The sequence below is a fragment of the Hypanus sabinus genome, chromosome 2, assembly GCF_030144855.1.
Source record: "Hypanus sabinus isolate sHypSab1 chromosome 2, sHypSab1.hap1, whole genome shotgun sequence".
NCBI classification, from domain to species: Eukaryota; Metazoa; Chordata; class Chondrichthyes; order Myliobatiformes; family Dasyatidae; genus Hypanus; species Hypanus sabinus.
The window spans coordinates 88,293,728-88,317,197 of NC_082707.1; the positions used below are offsets into that span (position 1 = coordinate 88,293,728).

The 23,470-nt window shown below is 43.9% G+C and overlaps 1 protein-coding gene across 1 annotated transcript; it reads left to right on the forward strand.

Annotated features, from left to right (window-relative positions):
* Positions 1-3,722: 3,722 nt before the first annotated feature.
* On the forward strand, positions 3,723-21,839 carry LOC132403725 (alpha-1,4-N-acetylglucosaminyltransferase-like). Its single transcript, XM_059987342.1, has 2 exons — positions 3,723-4,157; positions 21,225-21,839. Exons 1-2 carry the CDS (start codon positions 3,723-3,725, stop codon positions 21,837-21,839), a joined length of 1,050 nt encoding a protein of 349 aa, XP_059843325.1.
* Positions 21,840-23,470: the final 1,631 nt, after the last annotated feature.

The window sequence follows — 23,470 nt, forward strand, 5'->3', positions numbered from 1 at the left end:
AGATATGGTTCATATGTTTGTAATTGATATGAGAATGAGTGGTGTGAGTGATATGGAGGAGGGTTGTCTAAGGCTACAGCAAGTGGTAGATCAGTTGGAAAGTTGGTCAGAGCTATTGCAGATGGAATTTAATCCTGACAAGGGTGAGCTGATGCATTTCTGGGAGGTTAATCAGGGCTGGGCATGTGTAGTTAATGGCAAGGCGCTGGAAAGGGTTGATGAACACAGGCACCTTTGGGTAGCGTCCTAAGCTCCTAATAGCTGCAAAACAGAGTGACGGAGAAAGTAAGGTGAAAGTAAATAAATGAAGAACTGACATTCTCAGTGTCTTATGGAGCACATATCTGGAAGATTGCATGCAATTCTGGCCACACACTACAGGAAGTATGTGATGGTGCTGGTGGAGAATAACCTATCCCTCAACATCAGCAAGACGAAGGAATTGGTTGTTGACTTCAGAAGGAGTAGCAGACCGCATGACCCCGTCTACGTTGGTGGTGCGCAGGTGGAACAGGTCAAAAGCTTTAAGTTCCTCAGGGTGAATATCACCAATGACCTGACTTGGTCTAACCAAGCAGAGTCCACTGCCAAAAAGGCCCACCAGCACCTTTACTTCCTGAGAAAGCTGAAGAAATTTAGACTGTCCCCTAAAACCCTCACTAATTTTTATAAGTGCACCATAGAAAGCATTCTTCTAGGGTGCATCACAACCTGATATTGAAGCTACCCTGTCCAAGACCAGAAGAAACTGCAGAAGATCGTGAACATAGCTCAGCACATCACACAAACCAATCTTCCAACCTTGGACTCACTTTACACTGCATGCTGTTGGAGCAGTGCTGCCAGGATAATCAAGGACAAGACCCACCCAGCCAACACACTTTTTGTCCCTCTTCCCTCCAGAAGAAGGTTCAGGAGCTTGAAGATTCGTAGGGCCAGATTTGGGAACAGCTTCTTTCCAACTGTGATAAGACTGCTGAACGGATCCTGACCCGGATCTGGGCCGTACCTTCCAAATATCCGGACCTGACTTGCACTACCTTACTTTCCCTTTCTATTTTCTAATTATGATTTATAATTTAAATTTTTATTATATTTACTTTGACTTGTACTTCAGAGAGCACGGTGCAGAAATCAAATATCGCTGTGATGATTGTACACTCTATTATCAATTGTTTGGTGACAATAGAAGTAAAGTAATCTTCCATCAGTATATTCTGTTTTCATACTGTCAATTCTTTTGCAGTATTATTGTCTGGAAAAATCACTTCCTGATCTGAAAATTATTTCCAGGGCTGAGTTTTCATTAACCATTAACTTTTTCTGATTATCACTTTATGTGACTGCAAATTGTTACATAGTATTTTCTGGTGGTATCACACCTAAGTATTCTGTAATAAGTTCAACGTTCAGAACAGTAAAACGTACAACCAGGCTCAAAGAACGGACTCACAGAGCAGCATTACAGATTCAGCCACGTTACTACAGGTGGGTAGCAATAAGTTTTTAAAATCTATCCCTTGTCATCGTGAAGTGGTTTTAATATTATTTTGGGTAAATGTGTTATTTGTCATAACATTTTGATGTTGTCAACTAGAGGGTGAATACAAAATGGACATAGCTTTAAGTTTGTTTCTTCAAGTGTGTTTATGATTAAAAATGTGAAGGAAATCAACAGAATCAGAAACACTAAAACAATATTACACATTAAATAGCAATTTAAAACACTCATGTAACTTCATATGGCTGAATTGGATTAGAATATTGTGAGCCAACTTTATTTCAGAGATAATTCACTCCACATCTGATCTAAAGGTTTTACATTAATTAGTTGAGTGGGGCAGATCGGGACTGGGTGCCAGTGTAACAAATGTCAGCCACCAGTCAGGGATAACAAAAAGGTGCCATCTGGATTTCACAAATTTCACGACATATGGTGGTGATATTAAACCTGATTCTGATTCTGACGTCTCTCACAGAGACACCGTCAAAGTCAGGGAGCGAGAAGAAAAGATTTTTTTTTATTGCACCTTCCTAATCTCATGGTGTCCCAAGTGACTGCAGGCAGTAGACATTTTTGAAGTCTGGTCCGTGGCAGTGGCAAAGAAACAAAGTAAAGTCCAAGAAATAAACTTTGTCCTTTTAACTCATGAGTTGAGAGCATAAAGGACTGACCAGAGCCCAGCACTTGATTCAGTACCAACAATTGTCAAAAACTGAGAAATCTGATTTTCTCTCTGACAGTCAACCAAACGTGAAATGGTTGCCAGAAAATATTTTCCTTTTCACTGTTTTGTTGCCCAGACTGATACAGGAATATTCCCTTTGCTGACTTCAGGCAGCATCTGTGAAAAGAGGAACAGTGAATTAATGCTATAGCCTTGTACCAGAATTACTCCACTCTGATACAAAATCAAAGACTGAGGACCTGAAAAGGTTGAATTCACTGTGGAGTAGCAAAGGCTGAAACGTCCTTTGTGATAAAGTGAGACCCGTATATTCTTGACCTCTCTCTGCTTGCTGCACCTTCAACAACAGCATCAAACTTCCCCTGTCTACCCTGCATTCCACGTTTCCCCTCTTTCTTCTAAGCCAAGTTTATAATGTTACGAAGTCCCATAACTGGATCACTTACCAGCAAAGATAGAGGGGTCCGTTGAAGTCTGATGGTACTATTTTTAAAAGTATTTATTGATAAAGGGCACAAAGGTAAGATTAATGCAAACATACAGATAATATACATCATCAATACTAAATCTAAGCGCAGGTATAATAATAATCAATAAGAAATCATTCTATCATTGTCTAGGGGTTAATGTATTGTCCGATGGAAAGATAACAGTCACTATCAGTTCGTCCAAGCTGCAGCATTGTTGGGTTTAAAAGTGATGCGGTTTAAACTTGCCCCAGGTCTTTTAAGATGCCAATCCCTTGAGTCAGGGGAGCGGGCTTCCCCGTTGTTAGCTAAAAGCTGTTTTCCATGGTTCCAGCCACCGATTCCAGCCACGGAATAGAATGCACGTGGCTTCCTTCAGATGACTTCCTGCTGTTACATGGTCAATTAACTTTTCTTCTGGTGCGTCTGAAGGGGTTGTTCCCCAGACCCTCTTTTATACTTCCTCACGGGGTCTCAGATGTCAATCAGGTTGGGATGATGCAATCCCTCAACCAGCCCACTCTGGTCATCCCCTGAGGGGTTTCAATGAATAGTACAGTACTCAATACACAACTTGGTCTTCCGGAGACAATGGCCATGTCCTGTAGCTTTACATCGCCGGGGAAACGAGCCAGCCTGCACGTCTCTTTTCCCAACCCAACAAGTGACCTTGCGATTCTCACAAAGGAGGGGGCTACGGTCGTAACAATAAGAATGAACAACATACGACTGTTCAATTGCTATTAGTCTCAGTTAAGAGATTATAACACATTACAGGATTATTGTGTTTCTGTTTGTTTGTTTATTTTGAACATCAAAAAAAGGTTCTTGCTTATGTAAACAAATTCAGTTGCTCCAGTCTAGACGTATCAAGTACCAGTCTAGACATATCAAATACAAGTTGTTTCAACATCTACTGCAAATGCACCCATATCTGTTCTTGGGAACAGCCAGCCAGCCTTCTTGTTGCTGGCAGTGAACATTTTAAATAATATGGGCAATGCATTCAAAGAATTTGCATCTTTTATTCTCAGGACTCTTTGAAAGAAAATCTCAACCCCACAACATGATCTCCATGCAGAAGAGGATTTTTCTTGTCTTAATATTTGCAGTTGCAATTGTACTGTACAAATGCTGGGAATTGGACAGATATTATTTCATTCAAAGCTACTTCAGAATAGTCCTGATGAAAAACAATTCTGGCACAAAAGTTTCTGATCTTGCATCTCCAGGCAAGAAACCCGGGATTATGTTTGTGGAGTCGACTGACAACGTAGAGCCGACACCATTAGTGGTGTGTTCAGTGGAGTCTGCTGCTCTCCGAAACCCAGACAAACCAATCTATTACTTCATGAAGGGATTCAGTGGCAACTTGAACCAGTATCCACAGTCTGAGTACAAAGTCATCCCATTGCTCTCCTCAGTGAGGAATGTCACCATTCTACCCTTGAATCTCGCTGAACTGTTCGAAGGGACTCCATTAAAAGGCTGGTATCAAAAGGTAAACAATGACAAGATATGATTTCATTTAGTAAATTAATTCTTTGACTCAAATTATTTTTTCACAATAGCACCATTAATGCAGTGTGTGTGGGGAAATTATGTGAAATGCAATGTTCTCGACATCACCTGGTCAGAAATACAGAAGCCTGAAAATCTCCGGTACATCGATAAAGAGTGCATACCTTTTTGTTGACTGTTTTGAAAACTGTTGTTAATTTACTTTGGGCTTTATGTTTGTCATAGAACTGAACAATTAAACTAAAATTCAATTGCTATAGATATTTATTAAGAATTATTCATCTCCAGTGATCTCTGGTGAATCCTTTACTAATTTCTGCCTTCCTCATTCTCTTCTACCTTTCCTGAAGACCTTGTTAAATTGGGAGGTTTCAATGTATTTATTTTTGGTAATTTAATTGGCCAGACACATCATGGTCATCCAATGGCATTTCGATACTCTATTATTCTTGGTATTTTCATTCTACATTTTGTCTCAGTGCATCTCAGAGCAAAGGTCTGATGCTGAGGGTTTTTAAGGCACTGGTGAGTCCTCACCTTGAGTATTGTGAATAGTTTTGGGCTCCGCATCAATGTGCTGGCATTGGAGAGGCTCACAAGGATGCTTCTGGAACTGAAAGGGTTATCATACACGTAACATTTGATGGCTGTAGGTTTGTACTCATTGAAATTTAGAAGGATGGGGGGGCAGGGATCATATTGAAACTTTTCCAGTGTTGAAAGTGTAGATGTGGAAAGGATATTTCCCATGATGAGGGAGTCTTGGACAGGAGGGCACAGCCTGAAGATAGAGGGGCATCCATTTAAAACAGATTGAGCCAGGAGGTAGTGAATCTGTGGAACTTGTTACCACAGGAAGCTGTGGAGGATGGGTTGTTGGGTGTAAATAAAGCAGAGCTTAATCAGTTCTTGAGTGGAGGGAGAAGGCTCGTGAGTGGGGCTGAGGAGAGGAAAAAGCAAACTGCTGTTTCATACGTTGTATTTGTGCCATTATGCCCAGAACTGTATAGTGGACAGTTCATCTAATTTAAATCTGTACAAAAATCAGATTTGAGCTACAGAAGGGTCAGAATTTGTTGGATTTATGGTATATGTGGGGATTTCATGCTTTAAAGCTTTTAAGCTTTAAATGTTGTTTACTTGTATATGGTGAATAACTTCCAACACATATTTGTTTTAAAGTCATAGAGTAACACATTTCTTCAATATTTGGGCAACGGCTTAACCCTGCAGAAAGTGTTCTGGAATGGTTTGTACATTTTAACTTGGTAAAATGTGACCCCATGTGAGTTCACTTGAAAGAGAGGTCTGTGTCTGTGTGTGTCTTGTTTTAAGGGATTGACGTAATCTCTGAAGGAACCAATGTGTTAAAGTGTTGGTGATTCCCCACGAGGCAGATTTTTTTCTCAGTTCTTTGGAAAATGTGTTTTTTTTATAGTGAGCATTAACTGTTTTAAGTTTCTTGCAGTTACTTGTGGAAGTTTCTGAAGGAAGAACAGTGCAAGCATGCATTTTTGTATTTTGCCTTGTATTGTTTTTGATTTGTGTTTCTTTGTTTGCTTTCCATGAAATTGATTTTTGCGGAATGTTGATTCTACACTGGACGTGTGAAATCTGGGTTCAGATGGAAATCTGTGCATTCACGTTTCAAAGGGAAATGGGCATTCATATGCTTTGTTCAATGGTGGACAGTTAAATGTAGTATTTAAAGTTTACAGTTAAGAAAGATTGGAACATTTGAGGAGCAATTCTAAAAGTTGCTTATATTAATAAAATTGCACCATTTACAGAATATAAAAAATGTTGCTCAAGACATTTGAAACATTGATTTTGAGTTTGAGATCCCATGGGAAACATCCTGTCCACACCTACTCTGTCTAGGCCTTTCAACTTTTGAACGGTTTCAATGAGATCCCCCCCCCCCCCCATCCTTCTATATTCCAGCGAGTATGGACCATGAGCCATAAAATATACCTCATATTATAACCCTTTCACTTCTGGAATCATCCTTGTGAACCTCCTCTGGACCGTCACCAATGCCAGCACATCTTTTCTAAGATGAGGGGCGCAAAACTGTCAACAATACTCAAGGTGAGGCCTTGCCAGTGCCTTATAAAGCCTCAGCATCACATCCTTGCTCTTGTATTCTAGACCTCTTGAAATGAATGCTAACATGGCATTTTCCTTCCTCACCACTAACTCAACCTGCAAGTTAACCTTTAGAGTATTCTACGCAAGACTCCCAAGTACCTCTGCATCTCAGATTCCTGGATTTTCTCCCCATTTAGAAAATAATCCACACATTTATTTCTACTACCAAAGTGCATGGCTGTGCATTTTCCAACATTGTATTTCATTTGCCACTTCCTTGTCTTGTCTTCCTTCCTTGTCATCTCCTAATCTAAGTCTTCCACATCCTTACTGTTTCCTCAACATTACCTGCCTCTCCACTAATCTTTGTATCATCTCTAAACTTGGCAACAAAGCCATCTATTCCATCATCTAAATCATGTGTGTGTGTATATACACACACACACACACATAGATACACACACACACACCATAAAAAGAAGTGGTCTCACAACGACCCCTACAGAACACTACTAGTTACTGGCAGTCAACCAGAAAAGGATCTTTTTTTTCCAATCTGCTGCCTCCTACCAATCAGTCAATGCACTAATCATGTTAGTAACTTTACTGTAATATCATGGACTCTTAACTATACAGCATCCACTGCATCCCCTTTATCTATCCTACTTGTAATCTCCTCAAAGAATTGCAACAGATTCATTGGGCAGGATTTTCCATGAAGGAAAGTATGCTGGCTTTGTCCTATCTTGTCCTGTGTCACCAAGTACTCCATTGCCTCATCCTTAACAACTGACTCTAACATCTTCTCAACCACTGAGGAACCACATAGACTAACTGGTCTTTAATTTCCTTTCTGCTGCCTTCCTCCTTTTTTAAAGAGTGGAGTAACTTTTGCAATTTTCCAGTCATCTAGCACCATGCCAGAGTCCATTGATATCTGAAAAATCATTTCTAATGCCACAACAATCTCTAACAATACCTCTTTCAGAACCCTAGGGTGCAGATCCTCTGGTCTGGGTGACTTATGTACCTTTAGGTTTTTCAGCTTTTTGAGCACCTTCTCTCTTGTAACAGTAACTGCACCCACTTCTAATCCTTCATAGACTACGACGTCAGGCATACTGCTGGTGTCCTTCACAGTGAAGACTGAAGCAAAACACTCAATGAATTCATCAGACATCTCCTTGTCCCCCGTTATTATTTTTCCTGCTTCATTTTATAGTGGTCCTATATCCACTCTCATTTTTCTTTTTATTTTTAACATTGTTGAACAAACTTATACTGTCCACTTTGATATCTGCTAGCTTCCTTTCATTTTCCATCTTTTCCCTTCTAATGATTTTTTCAGTTGCTCTCTGCAAGTTTTTTTTAAAAACTTCCCAATCCTCTATCTACCCACTAATTTTTGCTTTGTTGAACAATTTGTTGAAGCAGAAGAAAGATAAAAAAAAAAATAAGTAGTAATAGAAGGATCAGGATAATGTATAAGGAGCACAAGGATGTACATGTCAAGGATGATTAATCCAATATGAAAGGAATTTGTGTTCCCAGATGGAGGAAGAAATCAAATGATCCATTGGTACTATGATCTATGGGGACACCAGGAAGCTAATAGCACCCTGGAGAAGATAAAGGAGGTGTGTTGGTGGGTTAGGATGAATGACAGCATGGAGCACCATCTCAAGAATCGCTTGACTTGTGCACAATACAATCCTGATAGAAATGTTAATAAGGAGCACTCTGACACCCCCATCTCAGTAGAGGGACATTGGACTAACTAGCAGATGTATTACATTGCACCTTTGCTACCCAACAAGGATACAGGTACCTTGTCATGGTAGAGTCTTTCCCAAGTAGGTGGAAGCTTTCCAAGTGAAGGCAAACATGGCCAAAGCCAATGTAAAAATCTTATTGGAAAGAGTTTTCATTCTCTGGGTATTACCTCAGAGTATAGAATTGGATCAAGGCACTCATTTTACAGCTCTCCCTTGCAATGCAAGATGCCATGGCACTTTTAGGGATCAAGCAGGGATTGCTATATTCTATAGACTATAGTCTAGTGGAATTGAGGAAAGGACAAACTGAACATGAAAAATATATAGCCAAAATAATGCAACAAAATGGAACAACAGGGCAGGTGGTTTTGCCTTATGTACTGATGATAACAAGGAGCACAGTGGCTCCATCAATTCTCCTCATTTTTAAAGTTTCTACCTTCCTTGCAGATAATCTTTATTGTACTGGAGAGCCACATGGGTGTCAGGATTTGACAGCAAAAAAGGGGGAAGAATAGGGAGTCATAAAGATGAAACCCCACTCAAAATTGTTCCCTGCAGGGAATGGGAATGCTAATGAGTTAGCAAAGCAGGGTGCTTTAAATGGGCAGGGATGGAAGCCGCAGAGATGGGAAGACAGAAGGAACAACTGTTTAAGGCCATGGATTTAACGGAGGAGCAGAAGATAACATTAGAAGCAGCAGGGTCAGAAATGTTTAAGGAACACAAAGATGTACATGTTAAGGATGGAGTAGACCATCATGAAGGGAAGTTTGCGGTGTTGAAATTGCTATACTCTATAAACCAGTCTAGTGGAATTGTGGAAAGGACAAAATGAACATTGAAAAATATGGCCAAAATGATGCAACAACATGGAAAAACAGAGCAGGTGATGTTGCCTTATGAACTGATGATAACAAGGAATGCAATGTCTTCATCAACAGGTTACACCCCAATAGACCAGAAGAGGCTTGAGATGTTTGGAGGACTTATTAGGATTAGACTTCTTGCAACCCAAATTAGATAGAATTGTGTCAGAAAAGTGGGTGCAATCATATGTAGAGACAGAGAAAGAGGCCAGATATGTGGCAGATTATCATCTTTTCAAGAATAGGCACCTGAAGAAAGTCTAATTTGACTCAAAAGTCAGTCCCATAGAATTATCTTCCTGTAAATGCCTGCAAATAAAACCAGTCTCCTGGTAATATATAGAGACATATACATAATAAATTTACCTTGACTTTGAATCTCCAATAGAGGAGAGTCTAGGACCTGAGGGCACAACATCAGAATAGAAGGAAACACTTAAGAACAGAGATGGGGAGCAATTTAAAAGCCTCTGGGTGGTGAAGATGTGGAATTTATCAGATCCTTCTGCAAGTCACTGCAAAGCTTAGAACATAAAGTTAATTCCCACCAAGAAAAGCATTTAAACACTTTCCAAAGGACCAAGGAGAAGAAAAAAAATCTGCTTTGTGCCCCCCCCCCCCCACACATTAATACATTGATGCAATCTCTTCAGAACACAGTCTCTTAAAACAGCTCTTGCTCTCTGAATGCACCACAGCTCTGAGGGGCCGAAGGGGGCGGGGAAGCCCCCTCCTTTGGAAGAATCGCAAGAGCATTATTGGGTTGGCTCACAGGAAATGAGAGAGACCTGGCCATTGTCTCCTGGAGACCACGTTTGTGGATTGGGGACTATGCTACGTGCAAGCCCTCAGGCAAAGTGGGCTGGTTGAGAGAGTGATTGCATCATCCCTACCTGATTGACATCTGAGACCCCGTGAGGAAGTATAAAAGAGGGTCTGGGGGAACAACCCCTTTGAGATGCACCAGAAGAAACGCTAGCGATCCCGTAATAGCGGGAAGCCATTTGAAGGAAGCCACGTGCGTTCGGTTCCTTTGCCTGGGGCTGGTGGCTGGTACCACGGAAAATGACTTGGAACTAACAACGGGGAATCCACTCTTCCGACGCAACGGATTGGCCTTTAAAAGTCCTGGGCAAGTCTAAAACCGTCTCTCTTAAACCCAAATAGCTGCAGCTTGAAAGGACAGTGACTTTTATCTTTCCATCAGACAATACAATATCCCTTAGACAAACGATAGAGCTATTGCTTAATTGATGATTATTATTATACCCACGTTTTTAGATTGAGTATTGATAATGTATTTTATATGAATGTCTGTATTAATCTTATTTTTGTGCCCCTTTATAAATAAAGACTTTTAAAAATAGTATCATCAGACTTAAATGGGCCTCTCTATCTTTGCTGGTAATTGATCCAGTTACGGGGTTCGTAACAATACAAACCATTCACACTTTAAACCATTCCAGAAAATCTTTTTCCAAAGGGTTATACCTTTGCTAAAATATTGGGGAAATGTGTTACTCTAAGACTTCAAAACAAAGAAATGTTGGATATTATTCACCATTCACAAGTAAACATAACAAGTTTAAAGCATGAAAGCCCTACATTACTCATAATTTCAACAAATTCTGACCCTTCTGTAACTCTGATTTTTGTTCGGATTTAAACTAGATGAACTGTCCACTGTACAGTTCTGAGTATAATGACCTATAAAACCACATATGAAACAGCAGATTTCAGTGTTGTCCTGCCCCTGACAACAGCTTCCCAGATTGGGCAAAAGTGCATTCCAGCACTGTTACTTCCCATTTACAATCTCTCTGTGTCATGGTCCTGGCTGGAATTTCCCACTTTTTCCCTTTCCTCCCTAATTGGTCCTTAATCCCCACACTTGATTCCCAATCTTTCGCAATTCCTCTCAATCACCAGCACTGGTTTCCATTAGCCACCAGAGGATAAGACCCCGACAGCTTCGGTCAGCTCCTGCCAGATTGTTGGTTGACTCTCAGAAAGAGAGGAACCTTGCTCCAAGTCTTCAACCCCGTTTCTCTCCGTGAATCGAGCCTCCCTAGTCCTGACTCAGCCTGCTCTCGCTACGGAGACTCTGCCTCCTGATGCCGCCTCCGTGTCAGAGTCCTACACTTGGATTCGTTCTTCCTACCACATCCGTGTCACAGAACAATCTGGCCAGCCATGAATCCAGCAGACTCGGATACCGTGCAACAGGCCCTGGCCCGCCAGGGCTAGTTGCTGGGTGCCCACAAAGTTACAGGGAATTTACCGAACACCTCCATATACCGGCCACAAGTGTGGGGAAGTCAGTGTGCGGGTGGACTGGCTATCCATCTTCCTTGGTCCGCCTCAACCCCCGAGAACTCCGGCCAACCATTCCAGGCAATCTGGACCGTCTGTGTCCCTGAAACCGGCAACAAGATCCCCTTGAGAGCCGTATGTCCTCGAACCAGAACCCTACGCTGGGGACCTAGAGAAGTGCCGGGCTTTCTTACTGCAGTACTCTCTGGTTTTTGAGCAACAGGCACATACTTACTGCTCGGACAGATCAAAGACTGTGTACATCATGGGGCTGTTACGAGGGGATACCTTGTCATGGGCCACCGCGATCTGGGACAACCGGCCAGAGATCTGTTCCTCCTTCTCCACCTTCGTCTCCGAAATGAGGAAGGTTTTTGAACAGCCCATTCGTGGGAAGGACGCCGCCAGGCACCTTCGGACTCTGTCAGGGCCCGCGACGCATAGCGAAATACTCCGTGGAGTTCCGAACATTAGCGGCCGACTCTGGGTGGAATGACGAAGCACTACTGGAAGTGTTTCGACGGGGTCTCTCCGACAAGATAAAAGATGAATTAGCGACCAGGGATGACGCGAACAGCCTGGACTCTTTGATCGCTCTAGCCACCCGGTTAGATAACCGACTTCGAGAACGTCGGAGAGAGAAGGCAGGTCGGCCCGCCCCTCGGGGCATCCTATGGCCCACCTTACCATCTTGGGCCAGCCTCTCTTCCCTGTCCGCTCCTAGTGTTGCCCCCACTCCAAGGGTTCTGGTGAATCAGACGACATTCCCTTCAGTTCCCCAAACCCAGATGCAGATCCCAGCTAGGGTAACCTACAACCAACAGTCCCTGTCCTTGCCCACCTTGATAGACTCCGGTGCTGAGGGGAATCTGATGGATGAAGCCGAAGCCGCCTGGGCCGGAATCCCTCGAGAACCACTCACCACCCCCGTGGAGGTCCAGGGTGACCCACCGCACTCCACCGTTAACACTAGTCCTGTCTGGTAACCACCAAGAGAAGGTTAGATTCAATCTAATCCACTCGCCTCAAGCCCCAGTGGTACTAGGATACCCATGGCTGGTCCAACACAATCCCCAGATTGGCTGGACCGCTGGGAGGATAGCCAGGTGGAGTCCGGCATGTCACGCCCACTGACTACGGTCGGCCCCACCTCCCAGGGAGGCTCCGGCGACCCCGCCGGTCTCCGAAGACTTTGACCTCTCGCGGGTACCCGCTGAATACCACGACCTGGGACAGGTGTTCAGCAAACGAGCACTTGCTCTGCCTCCGCACCACCCTTATGTCTGTGCCATCGATCTCCTCCCTGGGGCCCCACTGCCCACCAGTCGCTGCTATAATTTATCGCGACCAGAGAGGGAGGCCATGGAGAAATACCTGGGCAAGTCCCTCGCAGCCGGCCTCATCAGGCCCTCTTCCTCCCCTGTGGCAGCCGGGTTCTTTGTGGAGAAGAAAGATGGATCGCTTCACCCCTGAATCAATTATCGAGGCTTGAACAATATCACCATTAAGAACAAGTATCCATTACCTCTCATTAGTTCAGCCTTTGACCCGCTACACGGAATGACCGTCTTTTCCAAGCTGGGACCTACGGAATGCCGACCACCCCGTTAGGATACGGGAAGGGGATGAGTGGAAGACAGCCTTTAACACCCCTCTGGGCCATTTTGAATATCTTGTAATGCCGTTTGGCCTTACTAATGCTCCCACCGTTTTCCGGGCCTTCATCAACGATGTGTTAAGGGACTTCATTACCCGTTTCATGTTCGTCTATCTAGACGACATTCTGATTCCCCCCCCCCCCCCCCCCATAGCCTGCAAGAACATGCTCGCCATGTCCGTAGAGTCCTTCAGAGGCTGTGGGAAAACCAACTGTTTGTGAAGGCGGAGAAATGTGAGTTTCATGTCCCTTCGGTCAGCTTTCTAGGATACATCATCGAAGGCGGGCAGGTGAGAGCGGACCCCGAGAAGATCCGTGCGGTGGAGGAATGGCCTAGGCCCACGACCCACAAACAACTCCAGCGGTTCCTGGGGTTCGCAAACTTCTACCGCCGTTTTATCAGAAACTACAGCCCCCCTCACCCGGCTTACCTCGCCCTCCACACCCTTTTCTTGGAAAACCAAAACAGAAGCAGCATTCTATAGCTTAAAGAGACGCTTCACCACCTGATCCTGATCCATCCGGACCCGTCCCGACAATTCATCGTGGAGGTGGACGCTTCAGATTCCGGGGCAGGAGCAGTCCTGTCCCAACGGTCGGGTACGGATGAAAAGTTTCACCCCTGTGTCTTTTCCCGCTGATTGTCCCCCACGGAACGGAATTATGACGTGGGAAATCGAGAATTATTGGCGGTCAAACTGGTGTTGGAAGAGTGGAGGGACTGGCTGGAGGGGGCAGAGCATCCATTCGTTGCCTGGACAGATCACAAAAACCTGGGGTATATTCAGACCGCCAAGCGCCTGAACTCCCGCCAGGTTCGTTGGGCATCACTTACCGTCCAGGGTCCAGGAACGGAAAGCCAGATGCGCCCTCCCGCCAATGTGACTCCAGAGAGGACACCTCCAGTCCGGAAACGGTCATACCTCCTGTCCTGCGTGGTGGTTTTCCTCACCTGGGAGATCAAGTCCTTGGTAAAAGAAGCCCAACGAGATGACCCGGACCCAGGTAAGGGACCCAACCACCGTCTCCATGTGCCCGAATACGTCCGATCTCATGTCCTCTAGTGGGGGCATGTCTCGATTTGCCTGCCACCCCGGAAGTAATCGAACCCTGACATTCCTAAGACAACATTTTTGGTGGCCCTCCATGGAGGCAGACACCCGCTCCTACGTCGCGGCTTGCCCCACTTGTGCCCAGGGAAAGGCCTCACATCGGTCGCCTGCGGGATTGCTTCACCCTCTGCCTGTTCTTGGCCGCCCATTGCGCTGGACTTCGTTACGGATCTGCCCAAATCCCGCGGGAATACGACCATCCTTACCGTGGTAGACAGATTTTCTAAGGCTGTGCATTTTGTAGGTCTACCAAAACTCCCCCTGGCCCAAGAGACCACTGACCTCCTTGTCCGCCATGTCTTCCGCCTCCACGGAATCCCCGCCGACATCGTCTCGGACCGAGGTCCCCAGTTCGTCTCCAAAGTGTGGAGAGCATTCTGCCGAGCCCTGGGTGCATTAGTCAGCCTATCATCCGGCTTCCACCCCCAGACTAATGGACAGACGGAGCGGGCTAACCAACACCTGGAAGCAACGTTGCGTTATGTGACCGAAAGCAACCCAGACACCTGGAGCGTCCAACTCCCTCGTGAGATCAGCCATAGGAAAACGCCCGTTCGAATGCTCACTGGGGTACCATCCCCCGTTGTTTCCCGCACAGGACGCAGAGATTGCTGTACCATCTGTCCGCGATCATATTGACCGGTGCTGCAGGATTTGGGTGGAGACACGCGCGGCCCTAGCCCGTTCAACACATCGCTACAAGGAGACATCCGACTGACACTGGACCCCGGCACCGGAGTGCCAACCTGAGCAGTTGGTATGGCTGTCCTCCAAAGCCATTCCGCTGAAGAATGTGCATAGAAATCTCGCTCCTCGCTTCCTAGGTCCGTTCAGGGTCGAACGGGTTAGCAATCCCACGGCGGTCCGACTGAAGATAACAAGTTCCCTAGGCATCCACCCTACCTTCCATGTTTCCCAAGTTAAACCAGTCTCTGTCAGCCCCTTGTGTCCACCGCCCGATACTCCCCCACCAGCCCCTTGTGTCCACCGCCCGATACTCCCCCACCAGCCCCTTGTGTCCACCGCCCGATACTCCCCCACCAGCCCGAATCATTGACAACCATCCAGCCTTCTCTGTCCGACAACTATTGGATGTACGCCGAAGGTGCAAAGGGTTCCAGTACTTGGTGGATTGGGAAGGGTAGGGCCAGAGGAACGTTCCTGGGTTCCCCTTTCATTTATCCTGGACCCTTCCCTCATCCAGGACTTTTATCGAGACCATCCCGACAAGCCAGGAAAGTCGCCAGGAGGCTACCTTTGAGGAGGGAGTACTATCATGGTCCTGGCTGGCATTTCCCACCTTTTCCCTTTCCTCTCTAATTGGTCCTTAATCCCCACACTTGATTCCCAATCTTTCTCAATTCCTCAATCATCAGCACCTGGTTTCCATTAGCCACCGGAGGATAAGACCCCGACAGCACCGGTCAGCCCTTGCCAGATTGTTGGTTGACTCTCAGAAAGGGAGGAACCTTGCTCCAAGTCTTCAACCCCGTATCTCTTCGTGAATCGAGCCTCCCTAGTCCTGACTCAGCCTGGTCTCGATTCTGCGCTCACTACGGAGATTCTGCCCCCTGATCCTGCCTCCGTGTCAGAGTCCTACACTTGGGTTCTTATTGCCACGTCCGTGTAACACACTGCTGGCTTCTGCATTGACCCAAATTCCCCAGACAATATCCCGTGCATTTTCTAGAAGGGAAAACATTTTAGCTGCCTTTGGATAATTCTTAAAATTAAAAGCTAGTTTCTACACTTCCTTCACCCATACTCTAATTTCCCAAAGGATGTGCTGGATCACTGGGATCAAACAGTTCCAATGTTTGTTTTAGATTCGTCAGTGCTGTTAGACACTAATATTCATTACCAGCTACTTGTAGTTCTGGCTCCAAATAACAGTGGTCTAATTATTCCTTGTAATAATGATCAGAGAGACAGAATATCTGTAATTACTGATAAGTTCCTTTTTTGTTTCAATGGAACACGTGAATTTATACAATCGACACCTGTGCGCACAACAACTAAGTTTTCCTGACCCTCCATGAACAGTTAAAGAATAGAAAAATATGTTCGGGTTTCACCTGAACTGGAGGGGGACGAACATCCTTGCGGAAGGATTCCTAGTGCTGCTGTGGGCGTGGGTGTTAAACTAGAGTTGCAGGGGGAGGAGAACCAGACTGTTAGAGCAGAGAGTGAGGTGGAGGAGGATAAAGGTCATGCGAGAGCTGCAAGTTTAGTGCATGGAGTAATGCCAGATCTAACATATAAAGAGGCTTTGAGGAAAGTAGAATAAAGGGTGTAAAGGCAGAAGGGCTAAAGTGCATGTACTTCAATGCAAGAAGCATCAGGAATAAAGGTGATGAACTGAGAGCTTAGATACATACATGGAATTATGATGTAGTTGTCACGAGGTGGGGACAAGGGTGCTGGGAGAGGACCCACAAGCAGGACACAAACACGTCTTTCTTAGGTACAATAAAATAGTGTTTATTATACGCTACACAGAAGATCGGGAAATCAAGGAGGACAAAGAGGAACACGAACCTCGGACTAGGGGACTAGCTACTAGGATCACCGCGGACCTTGGACTTGGAAACAGGGAACTGGGATGGCCGCGGCCATGACTGGGACAGGGGAAGCATGGACAGCCACGGCCCTTGGACTTGGACCTTGATTCACCGCCGCCAGACACTTGGATACCATGGATCGCTGCAGCCAGAAACGTGGACACCAAAACACAGGACAAGGAATCTTGAACCAGGACTCCTCCTTCAGATCAGGCACCAAGCCGGGGCTCTTCTTCTAGGGGTAGACACAGACAAGGGGCATGAATGACGAGTCAGGACTCCGCCTTAAACTCACCCCTGGTAGATTGACCTTGCCCGGACCCACTCTGGCGATGGAAGGTGAATTGCTGGTACTCCGATGCGGGCTGGATCACTCTGGCTTGTCATAACAGCGACGGTGACTTGTCAAAGCTTCTTAACACTTTCGTCCCAAATGGTTAAAGCCAGGGGCTTATAAGTTGCCAGTTCGGGTCGAGGGTAGATTACCTTGATTGCCAAGCTCAAGGGACGCGTGAAACGGACATAGAAGGGAACAAGGCGTCAATGGTCCGGATCGCAACCTAACTAAATTTAAAGGGGAACCGATCCGGACCATGACAGTAGTGGTCATTACAGAGACTTGGCTGGCACCAGGGCAGGAATGGATTCTCAATATTCCTGAATTTCAGTGTTTTAAAAGAGAGAAAGAGAGAGGGGAATGGCTACGTGATATTATGTCGTATTTAAATTTAGAAAAGATCCGCTGCTCAGTCTTAAATTCGAAACAATCTTTTTATGATATTTGGGGACTTTTCCTAAATTGCTTTTCCAATTGATAAAGTTTAACAGTGCACAGACTTTTATGTATATTTTTATCTTCTCTTCTAAAGTGAATATGTTTTTTTCTCTAATTATCCATTGTCATCCATCAGCTTTTTTCTTTGGTAGTTGGTAGGGGGTTGACTTTTTTATATATAAAAAAATTCTTTTATGATGTATGACCTATCTTTAAATTTCTGATTACAGAGTGGTATATCTTTATGTGTTATGCTATAACATTTTGTTCAATTTTATTACAATATATGAATGTACACAAGTTATGTTGAGATGTATTTATGTGTTGCACACTGTAAATCTTTTTTTCTTCTGAATAAAAATAAAAATATTGTAAAAAGAAAGAGAGGGGAAAAGGGGAGGAGGGGTGGCATTACTGGTTAAGTATACAATTACAGCTACAGAAAGTGTGGGTAATGTAGCAGGATCCTCTTTTGGGTCAGTATGGGTGGGAGCAGTTACTCTATTAGAAGTATTCTATAGGCCTCCTGGTAGCAGTAGTGATACTGAGGAACAGATTGGGAGGCAGATTTTGGAAAGATGCAAAAATAGCAGGGTTGTTATCATGGGTGACTTTAACTTCCCTAGTATTGATTGGCACCTGATTAGTTCCAATGGTTTAGACAGGGCAGAGTTTGTTAAGTGTGTCCAGGATGGATTCCTGTCACAGTATGTTGACAGGCCAACTAGGCAGAATGCCATACTAGATCTAGTATTAGATACTGAACCCGGTCAGGTCACAGATCTCTCAGTGGGTGAGCACCTGGGGGACAGTGATCACTGCTCCCTGGCCTTTAACATTATCATGGAAATGGATAGAATCAGAGAGGACAGGAAAATTTTTAATTGGGGAAGGGCAAGTTATGAGGCTATAAGAACTTGTAGATGTGAATAGGGATGATGTTTTTGCAGGGAAGTGTACTATGACATGTGCTCAATGTTCAGGGATCTCTTGCAGGATGTTAGGGATAAATTCTTCCCATTGAAGAGGATAAAGAATGAACTATACATGACAAGTGAAATGGATATCCAGTCAGGTGGAAGAAGGCGACATACTTGAGATTTAGGTTGCAAGGATCAGATGGGTCTATCGAGGAATATAGGGTAGCAAGAAAGGAGCTTAAGGGGCTGAGGAGAGCAAGAAGGGGGCATGAAAAGGCCTTGGTGAGTAGGGTAAGGGAAAACCCCAAGGCATTCTTCAATTATGTGAAGAACAAAAGGATAACAGGAGGGAAGGTAGGACCAATTAGAGATAAAGGTGGGATGATGTGTCTAGAGGCTATGGAAGTGAGCAAGGTCCTCAATGAATACTTGTCATTGGTATTCACCAATGAGAGGGAACTTGATGATAGTGAGGACAATATGAGTGAGGTTGAAGTTCTAGAGCATGTTGAATTAAGGGAGAGGAGATGATGGAGTTGCTAAAATAAATTAGGATGGATAAGTCCCCAGGGCCTGATGGAATATTCCTCAGTCTGCTCCACGAGGCAGAGGAAGAGATTACTGAGCCTCTGGCTATGATCTTTATGCCCTTGTTGTCCACAGGAATGGTACCGGATGATTGGAGTGGAGCGAATGTTGTCCCCTTCTTCAAAAAAGGTAGTAGGGATAGTCCAGGTAATTATAGACCTGTGAGCCTTGCATCTGTGGTGGGAAAGCACTCGGAAAAGATTCTTAGAGATAGGATCTATGGGCATTTATAGAATCATGGTCTGATCAGGGACAGTCAGCTTTGTGAAGGGCAGATCATGTCTAACAAGCCTGATAGAGTTCTTTGAGGAGGAGGTGGCCAGGCATATAGATAAGGGTAGTGTAGTGGATATGATCTACTTGGGTTTTAGTAAGGCATTTGTCAAGGTTCCACATGGTAGGCTTATTCAGAAAATCAGAAGGCATAGGATCCAGGGAAGTTTGGCCAGGTGGGTTCAGAATTGGCTCGCCTGCAGAAAGCAGAGGGTCATGGTGGAGGACATACATTCAGATTGGAGGGTTGTGACTAGTGATGACCCACAAGGATCAGTTCTGGGACCCCTATTTTTCATGAGTTTTATTAATGACCTGGATGTGGGGATAGAAGGGTGGGTTGGCAAGTTTGCAGATGACACAAAGGTTGCTGGTGTTGTGGATAGTGTAGAGGATTGTCAAAGATTGCAGAGAGACATTGACAGGATGCAAGAGTGGGCTGAGAAATGGCAGATGGAGTTCAATCCGGAGAAGTGTGAGGTGGTACACTTTAGAAGGCCAAACTCCAAAGCAGAGTACAAAGTAAATGGCAAGATGCTTGGTAGTGTGGTGAGCAGAGGGATCTGGGGGTACATGCCCCCAGATCCCTGAAAGTTGCCTCACAGGTAGATAGGATAGTTAAGAAAGCTTATGGGGTGTTAGCTTTCATAAGTCAAAGAATAGATTTTAAGAGTTGCGAGGTAATGATGTAGCTCTATAAAACTCTAGTTAGGCCACATTTGGAGTACTGTGTCCAGTTCTGGTTGCCTCATTATAGGAAGGATGTGGAAGCATTGGAAAGGGTACAGAGGAGATTTACCAGGATGCTGCCTGGTTTAGAGAGTATGCAATATGATCAGAGATTAAGAGAGCTAGTGCTTTACTCTTTAGAGAGAAAGACATATGTCATGAAATTTGTAGTTTTTCAGCAGCAGTAGGTATGATAAGTTATGATATTATGATAAATCAGAAAGAATTATATGGAGCCAAAAAAAGACAAAATAAAAGATAACAGCTTATAGCTATTATATGTTGGCTTTCCTGCAATCATCTAAATTTCTGTGTAGGTCACACGGTGGGAAACTCCAGATGTCTGAATTACCCTCTTTATAGTGCAACGAATATTGTAGTGGACTGTGAATTGCCAGTAATCTTTCTGAGGCAGAAAAATGTGACCAGCTTCAGCAATCCAAATCAGCATTCACAGAGGACATTGTCAGTCTGTGTGTATACTTCATGTCCAAATCTAGTGTGAATGGTGTGTACTGTAGACAGTTCAAATTCCAAGGCTGAAATCTGATGTGATGAAGATATCCAAAATAATAAGGTAGATAGAGAGGGCAGATAGTAAAAAAAAAACATGAAATAAACTGGTATTAGCCATAGGAAATTCTTAAGTTTAACTCCAGGTTTTAACCTGGAATAGGAAAGTAATGGAGGCTAGCACACTGATGATATTTAAGAAGTGCCTGGACAAGCTCTTGAATTGTCAAGATGGAGAAGGCTACAGCAGGTAACTTGGACAGGAAAGGCCGAGGTTCCCAATAAGGGATCCATGGAAAGGTCCATGACATAAAATAGGGTGGGATCCCCTTGTAAAGGGATATGGGCTAAATGCAGGCAAATGGATGTCGTCATTTTGGCAGATTTGGGCTATCGGACCTGTTTATGTGCTGTAAAACTGTTTAATTCTGGATTGTGTGACTCCAAATGGGATTAGTATAAATGAGTGCAGTCAGCTGATGGATGAGATGTGTTGAATGACTTGTTTCTACCTTTACAATACTACAACTTTCTTTCTCAGTGAGTAATTAGGGTGACAGGTTAAATTTCTTTCCCAAGGAGTGAAACCACCATATTAATTGGGATCGAAGGACAGGGCTGGACGATTTTTACGTGTGTCCCTGGATGGAACATTCCTTTTCTGCAGAGTGGGACTGTGTGGAGCGAACATTTCACACACTCCCTCGGAGTACTGGTTGTAGTGTTTTTGTGTGTTGGCTGCGGCCACTGCACACTGGGCTGTCTGACTGAACAGTCTTTAGCTTCATTAAGACTCACAGTCTGGACAAGAGATGTTTTTGAAAGAATACAATTTAGTAAATCAGAAGTTTCTTTATCCATTATACCACAGGTAAAACCAGAAAAGGAGAGGCACTGGACATATCTACTTGCTGATGGCTGCAGGTTGGCACTGCTCTGGAAATACAGAGGAATCTACCTGGACACTGACATTATATCACTGAGATCTATGCCGTTTGCTAATTTTACATGTCCAGAGAGCACAGAAACTGTCAATAATGCGGCACTTGGTTTCCATTATAAGCACCATACCTTTTTGTGGAATTGCATGGAAGATTTTGTGGCCCATTACAATGGGGATATTTGGGGTCAACAGGGTCCTCGACTGATCACCCGTGTGCTGAAGAAATGGTGCAATACTAGTAAACTAGCCACCTTCATTGGCAAGGAATGCAATGGCATCTCTATATGGATCACAAATCGTTTCTATCCAGTCCCATATCTAGCATGGGGGAGCTACTACGTTCACTGGGAAAAGGGGAATATAGAACGGGCCTTCTCAGCCTCATATGGAGCACATATCTGGAATTACATGAATTTCAGAAAGAAAGCAAATACTGTTGCTGGAAGTGGATCATTAATTGAACAGTTTTTCCAACTGCATTGTCCAATCACATACAAAAAATTAATTCAATCCAGAAATAGTACCGCATCAGTTCAGACTTGATACTGTACAATGATTGACAAATGAAGTAGACACATTTCCCAAAATTTCACTTTATAATTTATAAGAAAATCCTTTGAGCATAATTGTAATCCATGAAACATTTATTGTCATACTTATTCTTCAAATACCAGCTCATCCAATCTAGACACCATGTAGTTGAGTTGTCAAATGTCAATCAGACAGAAATACCAATTTCCCACTGCAGGTTTGTAAATTGCAATCTTGCATTGAGGGCAGATGGCAGTGACCATGCAGGAGGTGTTTCACATTTAACTAATCACAGAGCAGAAAGCAGCAGGATTTGACAAAATATTCATGTGAATTAGTTGAACAACAGAAACTTTGAGAAAATCAGGCACTGTGTTTTGCTGCATTTAGATTTGTCATAATGTTAATTGGTTTTGTATTTGGAATAATAATAATTTTGCTTGTTTGCTGACAGATTTGAGAGTGGCCAAGTACATAGCAAGAGGCCCATGAAGAACATGACCATATTTCAAAAGTTGAATGGTTCAACTTAATATCAGAGAATGTACATTATACAGTATTCAACCTGAAATCATCCCCTCCTTCCACTTCCTGCAGCAAAAGCATCATTTCCCCCCCCCCCCACTCACACCACCCACCATGCAATGGCAAGCTCCCAGAGACCATGATCTAGAACCTATCAAAACCTACTGTTCACTCCAACACTTCAACATCTCACTAACGAGGGAGAGGGAGAGATATCACTCCTGTCACATTGAGAGGGGAGGCCAACTCAATGTTACGATCAGCAGCATTGTTTACTTCAGTCCCTCCAACTCAAGAATCATCAAACTTTCTCTCAAGCTAGAATTTACTAATAGGGACAAATTATAAAATAAAGTTTTCTGCATTGGAAATAAGTATTTTTGCAGAGGAAAGGTCTGATTAAAAAAGTGATTATTTTTAACTTTGCGATGTGGGGACATGATTTGAGTGGGCAAAGAACATCAGGTCACTGGCTTCCAGTTCACTTCAAAACCACAGCATCTGCAGAAACAGGATAAAGTGACTTTAATTTTTTTTGTACTTGACTGCTTGTTTATGTTTAATAATTAAACTTATCAATCATCTCTTACAAGAAGTGTAACAGTTCCTGTCATTGTTGCAAATCTGGAACTTTTGCCGTTTCATATAAATTTAAGAGTTAGTATGACATCTGGAAACTTGCAATGGAAAATTGTAAAATCAAAATCAATTGGCAAGTAATATATAATAACTATAATGATAATGTGATGCTTGGTGGGGGGGGAGAAACAGTCTGCCCCTGCATTTCTAATAACTAGCATTTTAATTGTTTTTGTGGTTAAAATGCTTTTGTGGGATCATGGTGGAAAATTCCAGGTCATTTTTGGTTACATTTTAGTTTGAGTTATACAGTTACTTGCTTGTGTATTCATAGATCACCCTAACTGTAACTGGGGTGTCTGATGGGCACCTCCCCCTTCTGAATGAGACTGGTTGGGTTCACTCTCAGAGTCATGGTGCCCGGTCTGTTTTGTGTTTATCACAATAAAATATTTTTTTGTTCAATGAGCTTCCTCGTCTGTCATTGTGGACCAATTGCTCGCCACAATATGAAGACTTCGAAGTATTTTAGTGTTCAC

What these genes read in the sequence shown, in the direction of transcription:
- LOC132403725 (XM_059987342.1), top strand. Translation starts at nt 3,723, where the DNA reads ATGATCTCCATGCAGAAGAGGATTTTTCTTGTCTTAATATTTGCAGTT. An exon ending in TAAAAGGCTGGTATCAAAAG is followed by an intron (nt 4,158 to 21,224) that starts GTAAACAATGAC and finishes ATTATACCACAG; the next exon opens with GTAAAACCAGAAAAGGAGAG.